General features: G+C 36.8%; 2 protein-coding genes and 1 long non-coding RNA gene across 6 annotated transcripts in view; 1 reads left to right on the top strand and 2 right to left on the bottom strand.

Annotated features, from left to right (window-relative positions):
• Nucleotides 1–1,881: 1,881 nt before the first annotated feature.
• LOC130609846 (retinol dehydrogenase 8-like) lies at nucleotides 1,882–15,447 on the bottom strand. Its single transcript, XM_057429212.1, has 7 exons — nucleotides 15,327–15,447; nucleotides 9,392–9,549; nucleotides 8,158–8,323; nucleotides 6,802–6,977; nucleotides 5,639–5,732; nucleotides 3,777–3,960; nucleotides 1,882–2,696 (listed from the first exon to the last, which is right to left on the bottom strand). The coding sequence occupies exons 2-7, from the start codon at nucleotides 9,486–9,488 to the stop codon at nucleotides 2,463–2,465; spliced, it is 951 nt and encodes a 316-aa protein (XP_057285195.1). The 5' UTR covers nucleotides 9,489–9,549; nucleotides 15,327–15,447; the 3' UTR covers nucleotides 1,882–2,462.
• Nucleotides 4,705–6,994, top strand: LOC130609852 (uncharacterized). Its single transcript, XR_008974891.1, has 3 exons — nucleotides 4,705–5,320; nucleotides 6,223–6,366; nucleotides 6,865–6,994. It is a non-coding gene; the product is annotated as an uncharacterized LOC130609852 (long non-coding RNA).
• CCDC18 (coiled-coil domain containing 18) overlaps nucleotides 8,187–19,801 on the bottom strand; it is a 28,032-nt gene continuing 16,417 nt past the window's right edge. Inside the window, exons 18-25 of one of the 4 annotated variants that reach the window (XM_057429179.1) lie at nucleotides 19,614–19,756; nucleotides 18,956–19,119; nucleotides 17,672–17,885; nucleotides 16,998–17,097; nucleotides 15,914–16,030; nucleotides 15,327–15,464; nucleotides 9,392–9,460; nucleotides 8,187–8,323 (exon numbers count right to left, since the gene is read on the bottom strand). In XM_057429179.1, coding sequence (XP_057285162.1) covers nucleotides 9,431–9,460; nucleotides 15,327–15,464; nucleotides 15,914–16,030; nucleotides 16,998–17,097; nucleotides 17,672–17,885; nucleotides 18,956–19,119; nucleotides 19,614–19,756 — 906 coding nt within the window. In that variant the 3' untranslated portion in view covers nucleotides 8,187–8,323; nucleotides 9,392–9,430. Of the gene's footprint in view, nucleotides 8,324–9,391; nucleotides 9,461–12,354; nucleotides 12,462–15,326; nucleotides 15,465–15,913; nucleotides 16,031–16,997; nucleotides 17,098–17,342; nucleotides 17,380–17,671; nucleotides 17,886–18,955; nucleotides 19,120–19,613; nucleotides 19,757–19,801 lie in introns of those variants that run through there. The other 3 variants (XM_057429180.1, XR_008974887.1, XM_057429181.1) reach the window with 3 other exon arrangements.

The raw sequence follows: 19,801 nt of genomic DNA, 5'->3' as shown, positions 1-19,801 counted from the left end.
TATGTATATATGCCCAGTGACTATATAAGGATGGCCTGCATGGTAGTACAGTGACACACGTTAGGAGGAGCTATCCCCCGTGTCTCCTGGTGCCTCAATAAAGAATACCTGCTTGTCAACTTGAAAACTTTGTCGGTAAGTTTGCTCCTGGAGTTTTCTCCGAATCAGTACTGGAAAGGAAAAAAAAAAACAGTGCAGCCCAAGCCGAAGCTGCAGGCTGCAGACAGACATGCAGGTGTGATACTGATGTGCTCCTGTCCAAGCCATAACCCTGCGCTGAACCCTAACCCACAACAGGACAGTGACAAGGTCTCTGGCTGCACGTTGGGGTGCAGGGGGATGAGTGGCTATGCTCCCTTCAGCCACAACAGCACTACTGTCGTTTAACTCCTGCCTCCCCACTTGCAGCCTAGCTGCTATTCCCACCTCTCCCCCATCCGTGCACTGATCTTGGGGTGCAGGCACCAGCCTGGTATTTTGGGGAAGGAGGTTTCAGTTACAACTGGGACATAGATGAGGCCTCCAGCTGTGCACAGGGGCTGCTGCGGGCACTGGCCACTGAGCACCTCTCCCTGCCTCTGATCTGCCCAGGTTTTGGCTGGGATAGTTATTTTTCTTTCCAGGCACTGGTACAGTGCAGTGATTTGGCTTTAGTCTGAGAACAGTGCTGATAACACACTGATGTTTTAGTTCTTGGGCAGTATTACTCCAAGTCAAGGACTTTTCAGTTATTGCTCAGTGATTATTCTAAGTCAAGGATTTTTCAGTTTTTTAGTTACTGCTCAGTAGTGATTACTCTCAGTCAAGGGCTTTTCATCAGTCTCTCATGCATTGCTGGTGAGGAAGAGCACAAAAAGCCAAGAGAAAGCACAGCCATGACAAGCTGACCCAAACCAGCCAACGGGGTATTCCATACCACAGCATGGCATACGCAGGATATAAACTGGGGGGAGTTAGGTGGAAGGGACTGATCACTGCTGGGGGACCAGGCTGGACAGCAATTGTATTGTACATGCCTGCAGTTGGCTGGTTGATTGTATTCCTCTCTATTTCCTTTTATTTTTTTTTTGTTATTGATATTTTATTTCAATTATTAAACTGTTCTTACATCAACTCAAGTGTTTTACCTGCTTTTTTCCCCCCTGATTCTCCTCCCCATCCCTCAGGGATAGTACTTAGGTGGTGGCGGGGCTTAAACCATGTCAAGGTCCTAGAGAGGTGCCTCTGCACCCCTGCACCTTGGGCCTCACCAAAAGGGTCATGACTGCAAAGCAAGCCAAGCATTCCCTGGAGAGCTGCCTATGCAGGGGCTGCTGCTTGGCTCCTCGGAACCAGCCTCTGGGGAGAGGCAGGGCAGGGCTGGGCCACTGCAAGTCCCAGCATGGAATTTGATTTAGACTTAGAAAGTACTGGGGGAATGATAAAGCGAGTTCCTGTATCCCCAGTGAGCTCCAGCTGGGCTCTCTCAGTGAAACAAGGAGTACTGCTGGAAGCTGCTGAGAAACTGCAGCCCAGAGGCCCAAGGGGCGCCTGGGGCAGCGCCAGGGCAAAGCTGGAGGTCAGAGAACAAGAATGCTGTGCAGGAACAGTGCCAAAACTCAGGCTCCAGCTCAGCCTCAGGAGATTTGTAGGACTAAGGTGAGAGGAAGAGAGGGAAAAGACCTCCACCTCGTGCTAGCATTTTTGGTTTAATACATGCCTGTTATGATAGCTTGGAAAAGGAGAGCCTGTGGCTCAACTTCGGTCGCTCAAGGCACTGTAGGCATTTAATGGATTTAAAGTACTTCTTACTGGTGCTATTTTGTTATTTTTTCCAAAAAACAGTACCTAGTCAGTAAGAAGATATTTTATTTTTAAATGTTTTTTAAAAAACACATTATCCACTATGTGTAATATGCCAGTAACCATTGCATATAAAGGAAGCATTCAGAACATTATAACATACGTATACACATAAATATTTTAGTTGTGACATTTTAAGATTGATAGTCCTTTCTGTTATGTTACTGGTAAATACACCTGATTTCTGAAAATTAAAATACTATTATGAGGGATTACTATACTACTACTGTTTTAAGAAGTAAAAAGATAAAATATTTTATGGTATTCAGAATCTAAATAAATACATAAAGTGCACATCTCTGTATGTATTATATTCTAGTAAGTGAAGGGGATTGGGTTAATTCTGAATATGCAAGTATCAGTCAGTATTAATGTTCCCATGAAAACAGATCTCTCCAAAAAGCAAACACTAAACAGAATAAACCTATAGATAGAGGATTTTAATTTCAAGGTTCTACAAACTGCAAAGTTCAAGATAAATTTATTGAGCTGAATATCTTGGCTAAACATCTTAGCTAAACTCAAACATTTTGAATGCCTTTTCACAACTACAGAGCAAAGGCATTTGAATAAGTTGTGTTGTCAGTAGCTACAACAACTCCAATTTGCACAATATAATCTCATTCTGAGTTTTTTCCCAGGTCAAAGCTCTTCCTACTTCTCCACCTGAGCAATTTGATAAAGTTAAGACTTGCACTGAAGATTTTGTCGTGATGAAAAACCATTTTGTAGAATATATCAATGGGTAGGTCTCCATTTGGATCTGCGTATTTCAGAGTTGTCATTGGAGTGTACAAGGTGTTGGTCTGATGGCGAAAAGGTGGACTTTCTGCAAGAATTACCTTTACTGTATGCTGTCAAGAATGAGAAATAGAGTTGTTAAAGAATCTTTACCAAACAAAATAAAATAAAAGCCTAGCTTTCAGTTAAGCAGAGAAAGAATGGAAGAATAAAGTGCTAAAATGATGTAAAATCCTGTATGTAGTTTTGTTAGAATTTCACTACGATGCTTTCTTAAAATACTTTATATTAAATATGCCCCATCCCTGGCAGTATTCAAGCCCAGGCTGGACAGGGCCTTGGGCAACATGGTCTAGTGTGAGGTGTCCCTGACCATGGCAGAGGATTGAAACTAGATGATCTCAACGTCCTTTCCAACCCTAACTATACTATGATTTTCAAGGCCATGCAGACTTCTTACTTATTTTTAGTCCTATTTCTGTTTATGTATACCATGGTGATAACACCTTAGTGTCCCGAATAGTCCTCCAAAATTAAGCTTATATGCCCACAATAGGTAGATTCTTTTTCTCACAGTTCACTGGGTAAGGATTGGAACCACGCACTTTGCAGCAAGATCTGGGAACATTCAGTTGACACTGGAGTTATTCCTTAGCAGGAAACACCTGAAATCAGTGTCCTCTTCCACAGCTTTGCCTAAATTTATCTTCCTGCAGGAAGCCTCAAGCACCAGAAACCACATCCATGCATCTTCTGTTGTGCTTTGGTGGTCTGGGATGGCTGAGTGAATTTCACATTAGGGATTACGAGTGAGATAGAACAGCAGCTTTTACTACTGGTTGGAACCCTGTGCAGGAGTATGGTAACACTGCAGAATGTTAAGATTTCACCAGATGATGTGTAAATGCATTTGACATCAGTGGTATTTATACTACCATTAATACTGGTCTTCAATACTTCAAAATGAACATTCTTTTAATATTCTAAAGGGGTTGGTTTAAAACTCTCCAGAATCTCTTGCCTTTTTAAAAATGCGTTTCAAATTGTGTCAATTACATTTAATTTAATCTAATGTTTCTATCAAAAAAATAAAAAACCCACCAGTCAACCAGTGCTTTTGTAAATTACAAAGAAAACAACAGCAACAACAAAAATCAAGAAAAAAGGAAGATGGAGAATTGTTGAAGAGTTACCTCTGCAACCTCTTCAGCACTTTGTCCCAGGCTCTGAAAGATTTGTTTGTAATTTTTAAGGTAAATATTAGTAAACATATCAGCTGTTTCTTGATCTGCAGCTGAAAGATCCATTTTCATTCCATCTTCAAACACTTTTCTTTCAAACTCTGTAACTACGGGGCCTGGCTCAATCAAACTTAACCTGTTCAAAAAGCAAGGATGTAGTGGTTATCAGCTATCATCCAAGGGAAATACACCCCTCTATCCTTCTCGAAAAGGAACGTTGAGGAGTTGTACTGTGAGTACATGTTAGCAAGCAATATTAAACAGGACATTCTGTAAAGGGAAGCCATGCTACATCATTGCTCTTCATGCTCCTACCCATCCACATGTAGCAGTAGAAATCTGCGGAGCTTAAATGTCAGTGCAGTGCTGTAACTTAATTCATGGCAGAAGCGAGTGCAGTTTTTACTTGCTGTCTCACAGATGTGGAATCTAAGGGTGATTTATCCACAAGAACACATCAAATATTAAGAAAAAAAAAATTAAAGGATGATAACAAAATTCCTTACTTTCTGATCAAAATCCTACATTTCTTTGTTACAGCTTTCCCATAATAATACTACAAGTAGTTCAAAGAGGTGGGGGATTTGTCAAGCTATCAGTGTTACATCATGCAATATCCCTCCGCTATTTTGTAATAAAATACAATATAGAGAATTTTGCTGCTGCCAAATCTGGAAAATCTTATTTGGCTCGGTAGCCTATTACAGCAAATCACTGAAATACAGTTACTAGTCAGTTCTTTCCTGGGTCTTCTCTCACGCAGCAATTACTTCCAGCCACTCTTTATCAAAACAGTCTTTGGGACAGGACCTCTTCCTAGACTTGAGTTCTGACCAGGCACTTCTTCAGGACTAAATGAAGGTACTGACCTTGACAGCAGAATTCCAGCTGCAGCTGGAATTAAAGCCTATCCTCTTGCATCACTCTTCACACCGGACCTTGAACTTTTTCCATTCTACTTTCATTTTTTTTAACCTCCTTTTTGCTGTTACCTTATACTCTTGAAATCTTACTATGAATTCTGGTATATCCTGTTTATCATTACAATATATTTGTTTTAAATCCCTCCAGACTTCTCAGAGCAGTATGCTTCTCAGTTTGGATGGAGCTTTGTCTCAGAAATCATGGGATTTCCAAGAAGCAGCTGTCTTTTCTCCCAGAGCACAAGGGCTAAATGCTTGGATGCAACAGATATTTAACAATTGTTGGACATCTCACAGATGGGAGCAGAATTACATGAATGTGAATATACATGTGACAAATCATAAAGTCCCGTAGATGATGAACAGGAGGACCAGTCTCTTAGATACTGTCTTAAATGTTAAGTAGTACACCACATTCTTCTCACTTTCCTTCCATCTCCTGTCATTATAGGTATGTTGCCCTGTGTTTCCTTCTGATTGATTTCTACTTGCCCACTCTCTGTGATGAGTTCCTGACCTTTTCTGTGAATTGCTTAAGAAGTCTGTTATCCTTTCTAAAGGAGAATATTACAGGTTGATATTACCGTTTTATTCCTACGATACTGTACGCAAGAATCTTTTCAGAAGTGTTACATAAACTGTATCTTATCCAAACCTAAACAGCTTTTAACAGCCTGAGAGGACATGTTTATTTTATCATGTAGACATTTTTATTTGCATACATAGTGTGAAGAACATGGACATTTCTATGCCTTTTGTGATATACGATTTCCAGGGGTTCCTCAATCTGTTTCTCCTGGATAGCAGCAAGCTTTAAAAATTTGTTTGCTAGCTCTGAATATATTTACAACTATCTAAAATACAAATACACCCCAGTGGATCAATACTTACTGGAGTTTGAACTTGAGCGCTTGTATAGCTAAACTTTCGCAGAATCCTTCCACAGCAAACTTAGATGCAGCATAAACATCATTAAATAAGATACCTGATGGTGCAAACAAAACACCTTGAGAACATGATTGCATTCAACACACTAACAATTTAAAAAACTTCTATTTTCCAGAAATGTCTAGTCTTGCAGGGAAAACATTAGAAAAATCGTTGTTTATACTGAATCTAACTACTGATTTTTTGCCTATATTCTCAAAGTTGTTTATTCTAGGAAAGAATGCTTGAACAATGCTTTTCCTCCTCCTAGCTGATGATCTCTTGGGATGATATTAAATACTTTGTAGTCTAAGACATGAAAGTGTCTGAACATACAACACCATCTGCATTATTCATTAGCAAAACTTTAATAGGCTATAGATAAACACATAACCTGAGTGCAACGCAAGAGATGAGATTATGCAAGAGATCCAGCTTGCATGTGAGTGATTTAGAAAAACTACTACATCAATCCATCTAATGGATGGTAAGTGTTGTATTAAACAATAACAACTCTTGAAGTTTGACTTTGGACCTTTGCTGACCAGAATAATCCAGGTAAAATCAATGCCACTGTTGTAATAATTGAAACAAATACAGCTAGACTGAATGGAATGCAAGAGTAAGAACATCCTCATCTGTCACTAAAATTAGACTCTGTAGTTTTACGACAGGAGAGACTTTACAAAAAGGTAAAGTTGCCCACAATATGATTGGATTCTATTCCCTTATTATTGTTCAGAGTGTAGTAAGCATGTTTGCCTGTCCTCAAAATCTTTTCCACTAATTCTTTCCAATAGGAAAAGAAAAGTAATGCTAAGCTCTGTTTTCCTGATAATAAATTAAAGGAGTTAAAGCAAAAAACCAAAAACCCCCCAAAATCATATCAATTGACTCTTAAGGGCTTTGTGGTTAAAATGTCTTAGGAGTAGTTGTGTAGCAACATACAGCCTCGATGCATAAAAACTATCAGGTGTATCTAAGTGCTGTGCTTTTTATATTGGAACTTCAGCATTACAAAGCACAATACTTAGATATGCTTTTTTTTAAGATAAAGAGGTAAGCTTAGATTTTGAACACTGAATTCTTAGTTCAAATAGAAAACAAGAACAAAAAAGCAACTTTGCCTTGTATTCCCATAACACTGCTTATTATGACTATATGTCCACTCTTTCTCCTCTTCATATCAGGCAAAATCTCCTTCAGGAGTCGAACCAATCCAAAGAAGTTGGTATCCATCACAGTTTTCATCTCATCTATGGTCTGACATTCAATAGGTCCAATGAGCCCCATTCCAGCATTGCTAACTGCACAAAATGGTAGACAACAGTGAGCAACAACCTCAGTAAACATTAATTCAGTCTTTACTGGAAAGCACTTGGAAGTAAAATGAGGATTAAGGATTAAATGATCCTTAAATAATCCATAAAGATTGGATTAAAATATGTTATTCTGTCACTAAAGTTTTGCAAATGCACTTGACTTCCATATTTTTTATTTTTAGTTATGCCTTTAATACAATTTAAATTATCTGACATTTTACATTTTAACAAATTTATTTCTGATTAGTCCTGTTTCTTTAAATTATAAAAATGCTACAGAAAAATGAGCCAAAAAAATATCTATATTTGTTTATGATTCAACATTAAGAATTTAAAAGCTTTGGTCTGCTTTTTGTTTTCTTAACATTCACATCTTAGAGGGGAAAAAAGAAAAGAAAAAAAGAAGCAAAAATCCCCAAACCACCACACTTCCATTCATTTTTATTCCTGGATATTTTTAAGTGGGGAATGATTGCTAGAATTGGCATTCTGCACTACAGCTAGTATGCCAAGTTAGAGTCTAATACAGTTTGCAGAAGCAGCTTGTTAAACCGTGCTTTAATAATTAATCAAAATAAAGGCAGGCCCATAATTTTCTATTAGAGAAGATTTAATAGTTGATGGTGTAAGCAATTCCCATCTAAGATACATTTATTTTTAGCAAACCATTATAGAAATACTTCTTGTTGAATGATTTGTAAAGTGCAGTTACAAATCTCAATACAAAATGAAAGTATCCTTACTTTCTTTGCAGTTCTTTTACTTTCCAGTTACCAACCGCTGCTGCTTTCTTAGTACAGAGGGCTGTTGCCTTCATTGTAAATAGGGCTATGCTTCATTGATAGGGCAGAAAACTTGTACATGAAGACGCCAATTTAGGCAAAAGTTGTCACATTTACTGAAAACTGTAATTCTATCCAAAACACTTCCCTGTGTGCAAGTTTCTCCTTTGTTAACAGGGAAAAGAAGCTTCCCTACTTCACAGAAGCATAGTGAGATTTAATCCACTCATGTCTGCATGAAGTCTTAGGAATCTTGAACAAAATACACTATGTAATTATAAGTATTTTGGTATTAAAAAAAACCACATTAATGGAACTTCTCCAGGGTATTTAAGATCATGCTAAATAGGTATCTGTTCATAGTATAGACACCCAGTACTTGCCGAGGACATCAATCCTTCTGTCAGGGATACTATTCACACAAGCTTTAATAGACTGCTCATCACAGACATCCAGTTGTTTAATTTCGAGGGTTTTACCCAGCCTTCGACCTGCAGCTTCCTCTAGTGGCTCTTTCTTGGCCAGATTCCGCATTGTGGCATACACTGCAACACACCAGAATTAACAGTTACCAGAAATAAAACCTCTTCTGTTCAGTCTTACTGAGAAGTATTAAAGAATATTGATTTTACGTCCATATCTTAAATACAAGTGATGATTAAAAGTTAAAGTAGAAAGAATTTATTTCAACATATATTGTTACTGATATCCCAGAGTTTGGGAAGTCTGGGAAATTTTTGCTGCGAAGAAATTCAAAAGGAGAATTAAACCGCTGTTTAATTCATACATGCAGTGTATGAAGATAATATTACCACCAAAATTTAAATAATGGGTAGCAAGTCACGCTGCTGAATCATTTTTAGGTACTTAGAACCTAATTTTAGATTCCATATATCCTTCTTTTTTAAATCACTGTCAACGTGTTTAGAACAACTTTATGTTTATTAAAAAGTGGAAGGCAGATGCTTCCTTAGGTGGCAAAAAACATCTTCTCGAAATAGAAATGAGTTTTATCATTATTGTGGCCTAATTACACAGAAAACTATGAATCTGCATTCAGTCAGTTAGCAGTAAAATACTGTGAGATTAAGTGTGAAAAACTGAATTACCACACATTGCTGTATTCGCCTTGCCATCCATTGCCAACCGTAGCAAATACCCCATTTTACAGCAGAAAGACAAATTCCAGCCCCTTTGTTCACTCTCTTAAAGCAAATATAAGAACTGCTTTCCTACATGAATTGCTCTGGTCCTCAAATGGGTATGTACGTTCATTCAACAAAGATTTTAGTACACAGAAGGAAAGCTAACTACAGCTGTGAATGTATATCCAAGGTAGCATGGTACAGACATTTACAGCTATTTCTCTTTACACTGTTTTGTGAACTATTCAGTTCAAGTAGCTGTTCAGCTGCAATACATATAGAGAAATACCATCTCCTTAGACAAAGCAGTGTATTTTCACTGTATTGTATTTTCTTGACAGTAGGAGGAGGGGAAGTAAAAAGAAACAAGTCACCAAACTGAATACAATCACTTGTTAAATCAAAGAGAAACACATTAGTACTGCCTTGAAGAATATGATTTTATAAAGATAAATAACAGGTAGTTACCTTTAAATCTCTTCTGTTCATCTTTTGCCATTTTTACTGCTAACGCCAGTCCAATTCCTGAGGAACAACCTGTAATGAGGACATTTCTTCTTGCCATTCTTTTCACTGGGTGATGCAAACAACAGCTCTTGTTCAGAGGAGCAACAACCTAAATGTAGCTACGGTACAATGCAATTGGCCTTTAATGCTATCTCCAGCTTTCCTGAGTCAACAAATCTGAAAATGCACACCTGGACCCTGCATGATTAAGGGATAATCTCCAACCAGACAAAACCAGAAGCAGATGCTCCTGCATGAGCTGATAATCAGCATTATCATCATGGATTATATTTAATACAAAATTTGATTAATCTTTAAAATGAGACATTTGTTAAGTACATGGATTTTCTGTTTCAGTTGTGGAATAACCAGTTTGCATACTACGGTCAGGAAAAGCTTTGCCACAATTCCAACTGGTCTGTAGCGTTGAGTTTTCCACTCCCATCTATCGAAAGTAAACTACACCCAAAATGGGATCCCTCTTCCTAAGGTGTTCAGACTTAATACACTTACAGCATCCTCCTCATTCTTTTGCAACAGAATGAGAAGTGTATTTCTTCCCTGATGCCTTACTATTATAAGAGTCCTAAAAGGATTTACAGAAAAAGTAAATTGAAAAACTGGATGTGGATTTTTACAGAAACAAGTTGTTTACAGAGATTCCTCACATTTCTTTTTTGCACTGTTCCCAACCAAGAATAGGAAAAGTTAGCAAGTATGCTGGCAGTGGGGAATAGCCAGGAAGACCAGCTCCACTGTATCCTTGCTACTGGATCTGTAACCTCTTTGAACACTTTCTAGTGTCAGAACTAGCATGATGTCTGATTCAGTTTTAGCTTTGGAGAAAATACTCCACCAATTTGTGTATAAACTCTCAATTAAACGGACATTTGGACTGGCAATTTTGTGCAATTGTCATTTAACATACAGAAACTGTGGGCATGCTACATTCAGAAAGAAAACCAGTGTCTGGTGAAATTTATAACCCATCCTGAGTGACAAAAAAAGAATCACTTTAATAAGCAATTAGCCTTCAGAACAGCATTCAGTTAATTGCAATGCCATTATAGCAGACAAATGTTTTCCAGGATTCAGTAATCCCATGTTAATGCAATGCAGTTCAGAAGAATTAACTTAGCATTCCAGTATTCACATTCATGTAAGTTGATTGGTAACGCAAGAAAAGACTCTATAGAAAAATTTAACTGATATTATGATGTTAGAGAAAAAAATATACAAATGTTCCTCCTTTCCAAAACAAATTCACTTGAACAGTATAAGTGGAACCATTAACTTCTTAGGCAAGCAACAAAGCGGCAAGATGGCATTCAAAGTTAAAATGTAATTATTCAAAGAAAAATGCGATTATGGTTCTACTTATTTATCAGGTTTGACCCGCAGTTTTACCACCGAAGTTGGCATCCAGACACACAATCTCAGTGCAAATGCTGTTTAGCTGATTCAGATATCAAGCAAATTGCTTTTGCTGCTCATGCACATTTATATTTAGTCAATGTAGGCGGAGCAAGCGATGCTTTATGCAACACTCCGTTAGTGGAGTGGAATACCAGTAGTGTTGTGATGCAACTGTAATTACAGATGGGTTACATTTTCCACTTGAAATCCTGGTTTGAAGGGCTTACATGTTCCTCTGGTTTAAAAAACTCTCTGAAATTTGATGCATAGATTTCTAGCCTGAAGGAAAATGGATGCGCCTAAAGAGAAGAAAACATTAAAGTAGTTTAATATTTTTCAGTTATTACACTGATCAACCTAATTGTAATGTATTTCATTTGCTGTTATGTAAAGAAACAAATAGCTTGATTTAAAACACAGTATTTTTTTGCTACATAGTAATTCTCATAACAGCAAAATAAATAATCTGAAACTGCAGAAATACTTCAGATGAGTGTAACTTGACCTTGTCAGAGGTAGCAAAATAGGTGCCTGGTTTTGTATAACCACTTAAAGTTGTATTTGTGGAACATATTTGCATAACAGGTAGGTAGTGAAACACCTACTTGATACCCAAGGAGTTTAGCACACTTCCACCTGCAGAGCTGCTGAAATACAACAGATATATCTGTTGCCTGAGATACACTTTTAATATACTAAACACTTAATTTAAGCCTTATCTTTAAATTGTAAAATATTCAATTCTCTTCCTCTACTTTATGTCAGATAACTTTACTTGCTTGATTTTCTAAAGTACAAATCACGTCTTAACACACATAGATCATGTTTGCATTTAGCAGAGTCAGATTTAGGCCTCATAACTGTATTTGCAGTTTCTGATGCTTATGTGAATATGAAAATGTAAAAAACTGAGTCCGCTAGTCCAGTTTCTACCAGCTAAATTGTGTAGTACTTTTGGAAAACTGGAAATAAATATGCTTTAGAATACATAGTTATGATGCCAATTTAATCAATAGTAATTTTTGGATGAATTTTAGCTTGGGGAAAAAAGAAAAATAGTTCAAACTTTATGGCCCTGTCCCACACCCATTTGCATCTTAAAGATAATGGATTTGGTTTTGCCAGTGTCTATTATCAAATCAGTGTCCCAAAATATCTTACAAATAGGTCAATTTTAATAAGACATTTTGTCTCCAACACTGGGGAAGGGAGGAGAATTCATATTCCCAAACAAAAATTGTTTGTATGGTAATACCAGTGTGCTCTTAAGTTGGATATGAAACACAAGTACACAGTTTAAAGTCTTTGGGAAAAAATAAGAGCCAACATTAATTCCTGCAACTCAAGATACTTAAAAACTAAAATTTATTTCTCAAAAATAAATCAAGATATTAACAATAATAACATCAAGGCAATAATCTCAGAAACAATTGAAAGAGTAAAAACAGTTGCAATTTGTTTCAGTACAAATAACCATATTCATCATTTACAAATACAGAATTTCCTTTCTGAATGCTCAATTATGTTGTTGAATGCACAACCATGTTGCCAGCACAGCATTCCTGGGTTACTGCTTGTCGAATGAGCAACATTCTTCCCTTCACAGGTCTTGCCCCTGAAACAAAACACCTGTAATCAGAAGCTTCCTTTAAACTCCTGCATTCAATTCACCATATCTAAATCCACTTGTACCAAGATGTTACTTTTCAATATTAAGATTTATCTTACAAATTCAAGAAAACTAGCTGCAGGTCTCAAATCGTGGTTTCTTCCTCAAATTCTGCCCCACAGACTGAAGTAACTAATGCATTTTTTTCCTGTAATTGAAGTGCATTTCCTTACAAAATGAGTAAAATACACACATTTTTTCAACATATATTAAGTTCTAGTAGATAAGTAGGAAGATAAGATCCAGAACATTTTGAAGGGAAAAAATATCTTAATACACAAATCACTGTAAAAATGTACCCCTTGAAGGAGCACTGTCTTTTGAAATAACTCCTCTGTGGAAGGCTTAAAGCATGAACTGTATTATCATATTTAAGTTCCTAACAATTTTGGTTTCTGAGCATTCAGGAAGTGTTTGTAAAACCCCTATCAACTGTATCAAGTATCAAGAGGAAAATAGCCTATGATTTCTACCAATACAAATGGAGAAAATCTTATCAACATTAATGTAAATATTCTGGATTTTCTAAAGGATACAGAAATAAATGTAGGCAAACACAGTATGTTTGTGGTTGGAGGTGGGCGTTTTTTGGTTTATTTCTAGAGGTTCAGCCCTCAATCCCCTCCTTTGAAAAACAGGCTTATATGCTGGACCTAAATATTTGATAGTTCATTTGCAGAAAAACACCAAAAAGGAGTTTTAGCTGATCAGACAACCAGTCTCTCTAGTATTCCATATGCAGCAGTTATGCTTACGTTAGCCAGTACTGTAGCACAACAGAGGCCGTACCAGCCACTAATATTGCATAACATCCCTTTATAGCATGGCTCCTGTTAATTATAAATATCAAAGTGATTATGTTGTATCTATACTTGTTCAGCTTAATATTATTCTTCATAAGGAATGCTATAAATAGAGCACACAGACATCCATCAGTAGCACATAAGCAGCTTACAGCTAGCAAAGGAAAGATTATGACAATAACTTTTAATTATTTTTATACACGTATACTTTTACAAAAACATGATAAAAATTACCGTTTTAAAAAACTGATCTTTGTAAGCACCAATTTTTTTCTAACTTCATTTACCATTTTTAACACAATTTCATTTCTCATTTCAGTAAGAAACTGGGGCCATATAAGATCAATTTGCTTAAGCCAATCTCTTTCTTAAGAAATTATTTAAATTTCACAGAAAAGTGAAATGGCCACTCTGAATGTTCAGAAAGATATTTCCTCTTCCTTTATTTGGAATACTTACAACTACTAAAGGTAGCAGAATGCTGTATTGTTACAAGATCTTCACTGCAGGTTAAAGCAGAGTGAGAACAAAGAACAATTCAACTACAATATCCATGACTTGATCATTTTGTGGATCCCAAAAGGGCAAAATGGACCAGAGGAAAAAGAATGAGACAGACTATACCCCCAGGCAAAGCACACAGACACACTGCTCTACACACACACCACCCCTTTTCCCCAGATAGATTAGGCAATTGAGTTGTTAGAACTAGGACAAAAGGTTTCTGTGGAAGATTGGTCAGTCAGTCTGCAGTGTGTTACTAACAAAGTCTTTTCTTACATCACGTTAATATACTCAACTTTCAAACAAAGAAGCAACCATATCATAATCTAAATGGAGCTAGAACCCTTCTGCTATGTACTTCATACTCTATGCAGAATACTTCCAAAATCCATTGTCTTATCTACTTACTATAATGAAAATAAACCTGAAATTTCATTTACTTCATCCCAAGTCTCTAAAGGAACATGACTGGAGTAGGTCTATTTTCAATGACTTTCTTATATCATTCTTCCATGATGCTACGTGGCATTCCTTAGCAAATATAGTGACAAGACAACCTGTCTGGAAAGGAAGGGTCTAATCAGCAGTTGTACAGGGCCTAGCTAGGAAATCCTTCAGAGTCCTAGGAAAAGTTGGCAATATGTTAATGGTAAGTGTGAAGGGTAGCAGCAGGCACTGTCCTGATCTCGACTGTCATAAATAACCTTTAACAGAAATCAAGATGGAAAAATGGACATTGCTTTAATTTGCAGTGAAAGAACCTTCATATTCATTTGTGACACAGCCAAGTCCCCATAGAGTACAGATCAAGAGCCTTTGGTGACTACATAAAAAGACTTCTCCGATATCTTATCCTAGGGAAAGAAACAACACCCAAATGCAGCATAATCAAAATGGCAGGAGCCAGTCTGGTTTTGGTGTTTACCTCTAGTTGGCAAGCATCTTTGAATGAACTTACTTTTGCAGAAAGCCTGTTTATCTCAAATTGCATTGTACTTGTAGAGAGTGATTCATGCCCCAAAACCAGATTTGTATCACTTCATAAATTAAAACTTTCTTTATTCTATCTGCATGTTCCCATTCACTACGCCAGAAAATTTCCTCTTCTCATTCCTATAAGCATGTTAGATCTCTGTGCTCTTTTGTTGCAATTATTTTCACAAGACAGATAACCAAGTCATAAGAAGCAGTCATCATACGGCATATTATTTCATTTCATTTCAGGGAAGACCATGTCCAGAACATCGGGTTACTAAACATAATCAATATTCAGAGTTCCTCACAAAGCAGGCAATTAAGAGTGTGCCATTAAATTTGTTATTTTAAATCATTAAACTGCCTTAACTTTAGGGGATTAAGATTCAGGAAACACCAAGATATAAAATGCAATTACTTGGGGAGAAGTAATGACACTTCTAAAGAGACACCGTATCACTTCTGCTAGGCAGTTATGGCAATGGCATTAAAAATTTATCATTTCTTATGTGTCCAGGGAACATTTTACCTTTTCAAGAGGTTCTAGTTGTTTCCTTTCAGTTTTTTTCTTCAGCTGATTTATTTCTTGATCTCTCTGGAGCAATTCAAACTCCTTTCCACGAAGCTCATCTTTGGAACGTTGGAGTTTCTTTTCTAAGCTCTCAATCTGAACAATGCAATTAAATCAGAACAGATATTTTACTGAATTCAGAACAATAAAACCCCTCCAAACAAACAAAATTCACCAATACCATGAGTATTACCTCTGACTTTGGAATCCCTTGTCAATTTTTTAGTTTATATTTATTTTGTCAACATTTTCCTTCATTAGAAAAGCAGTTTGGGAGCTATAGCATATCAAGTAAAAGAAATAATTTCATTTTTATACTAGTATATCCCTGCAAAAGTTTTAATTTTAATTATTTAATTGCAAAACATAAAATATTTTTTGTTGTACATTATTTAGGTACGCTCTTCCCTGTCCCTACAATAAGGAAACAGTTTTACTCTTCTAATTTTAACCTGGTGAGATACTCTGCCCCAGGACCAGACTTTCTCATAGAATTAACTGCCCTTTGTTATAGAAACAGAGTTTTTAATCTAAGCAAAAATTACCTGTTTATTGCATTCCTTAATTTCTAGCTCTGCCTTCTCTAAATTGCACTGTAATCGAATTATTTGTTGTTCCATTTCTCCCCTATGTTCACGAACTGTCATATCCAACTGTGTAATCTAGAGGTAAAAAAGGAAGAGAAGGAAGTATTTTAATTTGAACTAGTATGCAGATTTTCAGTAGTATTACAAAATACAAAAGCAGAAGGAATGAAACTAATCCTTTGTAGTCTCAAGAGCATTTTCTCAAATAGCCAATGTACAAATGCAGCCAAGCTGTCCCATTTGAAAAACAGGAGCCAAACACAATGGGAGAAGAGGCAAGTTGGGGAAGTCTGTAACTGAATATGTTTGGTCCTCAGATACAGAGAGCACAAACCTAGTTCTCAATGTATTATACTAACCCATTTTGTAAGAAGGTGCCAAATTTTGCCAAGGCAAAAAGCAAAAATCCCTACTGCTTTGATAAATTGCTTTTAAATCCCCACCCCTCCTTCTCTCTGATTCCCAAATATTCCTGCATACACAGGCTGGTAGCTCCTGCAGGAAGCAGCTATTAGAAGGCTAATTGTAAGTGACAGAAGAATAGTTTTTTCATTATGGGTGTCAAACCCTGAAGCCAGACCAAAAGACTGATATTATTTTAAGTAAGCTACAGAAACTTCTTCACTATAAAGATACTGTTTTATATTTAGAAGCTGCTTTAGAGCTAATAAAATATGCCACAGAGCAAAAGGAATCTATCATCTCCAAGCACACCTCAGTGCTGATCATCCCTTCATTTTATCAAACATCAAGATGACAACAGTTGTCCTATAGCTTTATTGCTCAGGATGAATTACGGGACAGGTTTGCACAAGGCTTCTGTTCTATCAAAACAGTAGCCTGTAGTCCCTTAGGGGAGCACAAACGATGCTCCTGGTACTGGCTTCAGTAACACACAGCTGGTTTTGAGGTTGACACTGTGGCTATATTAACAGTATAGGTTGGAGTGATATGTGAAGGTAACTAAATCTAGCAGGCTATTTGTAAGTTACCTACTACATAACAGGAATAATTGTCCATAACATACTTAAAATGATCTAACCTGAGCTGCTCTTTGTTTCAGTTCCCAATTCCTTTCTTTCAGTGCTTGGTCCATGTCAAGGAGTTCTTGCCTTCTGTCTTCAATTTCTCCCTTGCAATACCTGAAATTCTCATGTTTAATTCACATTCAGTTGCTTAGCTTCTAGTATCTAGCTTGAAAATGATGAGATCTATTACTTAAAGCTAAATTACTCTAAAAGGTGAATTAATGAATGATTGCAAAAAAACAAACTCAAATGAAATAATTCTGTTAACTATATTCCAGGTGGAGATTTCTCAATAACTACATCATTCAAGTTATTTAATTGGTTATTAGGACAAGATGTTCTTAGAAAAGAATAGTAACATTAATTTATAGCCAGAAAGGAAACTGGACAATTCCACTGTAAAAGAAAGTAGTTCCTCTTATTATTATTTCACAGCTTTAGGATTCAGCAAATAATTGTAGTTGATTTTAAATCAGAATTAAAAAAAAAGGAAAAAAGAATTCAGCACCACTTTTGGAAATCGGAACTGAGCTGATAAGCTATTGCGTCAACTTACTTTACAGCCACAAACCCCTAAAACTTACAGAGAGCTGCTAAGAATATAAAAAGAGACCATACAAACTACTTGCTATTCCTAAGGAAAACCTAACACAGCTAAATTCTCATGATGGAAAAGATACCAGCTTACCTGAGCTCAGTTGTTAGATTCACGATAGCCACTTGCTTCTCCTCCAGAGAGGACTGTGCATTCTGCAATGCATCTTGCAATTCCTGAAGCTGTGTTAAAGTGATTTTTAATTCTCCATGGGCATTCTGCAATGCTGACTCTAGTTCTGCTATTTTCTGTAAGGCTTCCCTGTGGCAAGTCTCACTTTGAAACAGCTTATCTTCTAATTCATTCACTGTTTTACAAACACACACAAAACACAAAATGTTTAATCATCAGTATGATGATTAGTATGCAACACTGCTGCTTACTAGCACTTGTGGTCATAATCAATGTTCAGTATCACTATTTTTAGGAAAATGTAGAAAAACAGTGACTTCTGAGGTTATACAGCAACCTTTTCATGGTACCTAAGTGTCTTCTTATATATCTCAATCTATAACTAGCCTGAAATATGAGCATGTACCTAAAAACATATGGCCAAGGAAAAAATACATACTAACTGAAAATGTGGTGTTGTGAAAAATGCAAGGAAAATTGTAGTATGCTTCCTCTTTTAAAAGAAAGGTAAAGTTAAATTAAATGGAGGAAGAGGGATTTGAAAGTTTGTTATTTCTACAGTATCACAGAATCACAGACTGGTTTGGGTGGGAAGGGACCTTAAAGCTCATCCAGTTCCGAGCCCCTGCCACAGGCAGGGACACCTTCCACTAGAGCAGGTTGCTCCAAGCCCTGTCCAACCTGGCCTTGAACACTGCCAGGGATGGGGCAGCCACAGCTTCTCTGGGCACCTTGTGACAGGGCCTCACCACCCTCACAGGAAAGAATTTCTTCCTAATATCTAATCTAAATCTCCCATTTGTCAGCTTAAAGATAGACCCCATTGTCCTATCACTACATGGCCTTGGGAAAAGTCTATAGACTCTCTTTTGGGGTTTTGTTTGTTTAAAGAGTTGAATTTTTGTGAATAACACATGCCATTATTAAACCTATGTGTCTTGCTTGACTATCACGTTAAGAATCTGCATTCCATTTTATGAGTAAAAACTTCATCTGGGGTAAAGGTGCATCCCACAAAAGTGAGTATTTGTAAAGCTTTGTTAAAAAAGGTTGTGGGTTTTTAGGATTGGGGGTGTGGGGGTGTGGGTGTTGTTTAACTATGGAATTACCCACAGATTAAAAAAAAACCCCATCTTATTATGTTTTGACTCTGATGTACTTGATTATAAAACAGGGCAAAGGAAAAATGTCTAATCTAGTACATACAGAAGTAATAGCATGATGAAAGGAAGCCTTAGAAATTACCCTCATTTGCCTTTTCATTGAGTTCTGATCGTGCTTCTTCCAAAGTAATATCCAATTGATTTATCTGCATTGCTTTGTTTTCACCATCTTGTTTTAATTGCACAACTTCTTTTTCCATACCAGTAAGTTCATTCTTGCACTGATCCATCTCCATTTTAATTTGTCTAAGTAAAAGAAGCAACCAGAACAAAATTAACCTTGTAATAGCAAACGCCTACATACACGTCCTCACATGGTGTAAGGGTGAGGCATTTGTGAGTAAATTAGAATTTAAAAAGTCATGTTAAGTACGCTTTTCTTGCAATGAAAACCATATTCTTCAAGACTAGCAAGCTCTCCTAGAGTCTGCTGTCTGAAATGACAAGGAACTTGATATATGTATGACTTGAACTGCATTATGAAATTCCATCTTAAGGATAAACAGGTTGCTGGAACCTGCATTAATTCCACTGGAAGACTGTTCCAGAAACTCATGCCTCTGCTTGTTAAAAACATCCTTCTGATTACCAGTCTATGCTCATACAGAGGCTGAACTACATAGCTCAATTCAACTACATTCAAGTACATTCAAGTACATAGCTGAATACCATTTTAGACAGCAGTCTTTCTTACTGACATATCTATCTGCAGAATAACCTCTCAGTTATTATAAATGTACCTGATCGTGCTATTAAGTTCATCCACCTTCTTTCTGTTTAAATCTGCTTCCTGAGCAGCTAGGCAATGCTTCTCCTCTACTTTTCTCAACTCATCTTCTGCATAGGCTTTCTGCTTCTGAAGCTCTTGTTCCAAATTGGATACCTATTGAAAATGGTATTTTAAAAGTGTTGGCACTTAAACTTTACA

The sequence above is a fragment of the Pezoporus wallicus genome, unplaced genomic scaffold (genome assembly GCF_028554395.1).
Source record: "Pezoporus wallicus isolate ANWC-B61680 ecotype Strahan unplaced genomic scaffold, APGP_CSIRO_Pwel_v1 contig_593, whole genome shotgun sequence".
NCBI lineage: Eukaryota > Metazoa > Chordata > Aves > Psittaciformes > Psittacidae > Pezoporus > Pezoporus wallicus.
This window is presented reverse-complemented; position numbering and strand designations above follow the sequence as displayed.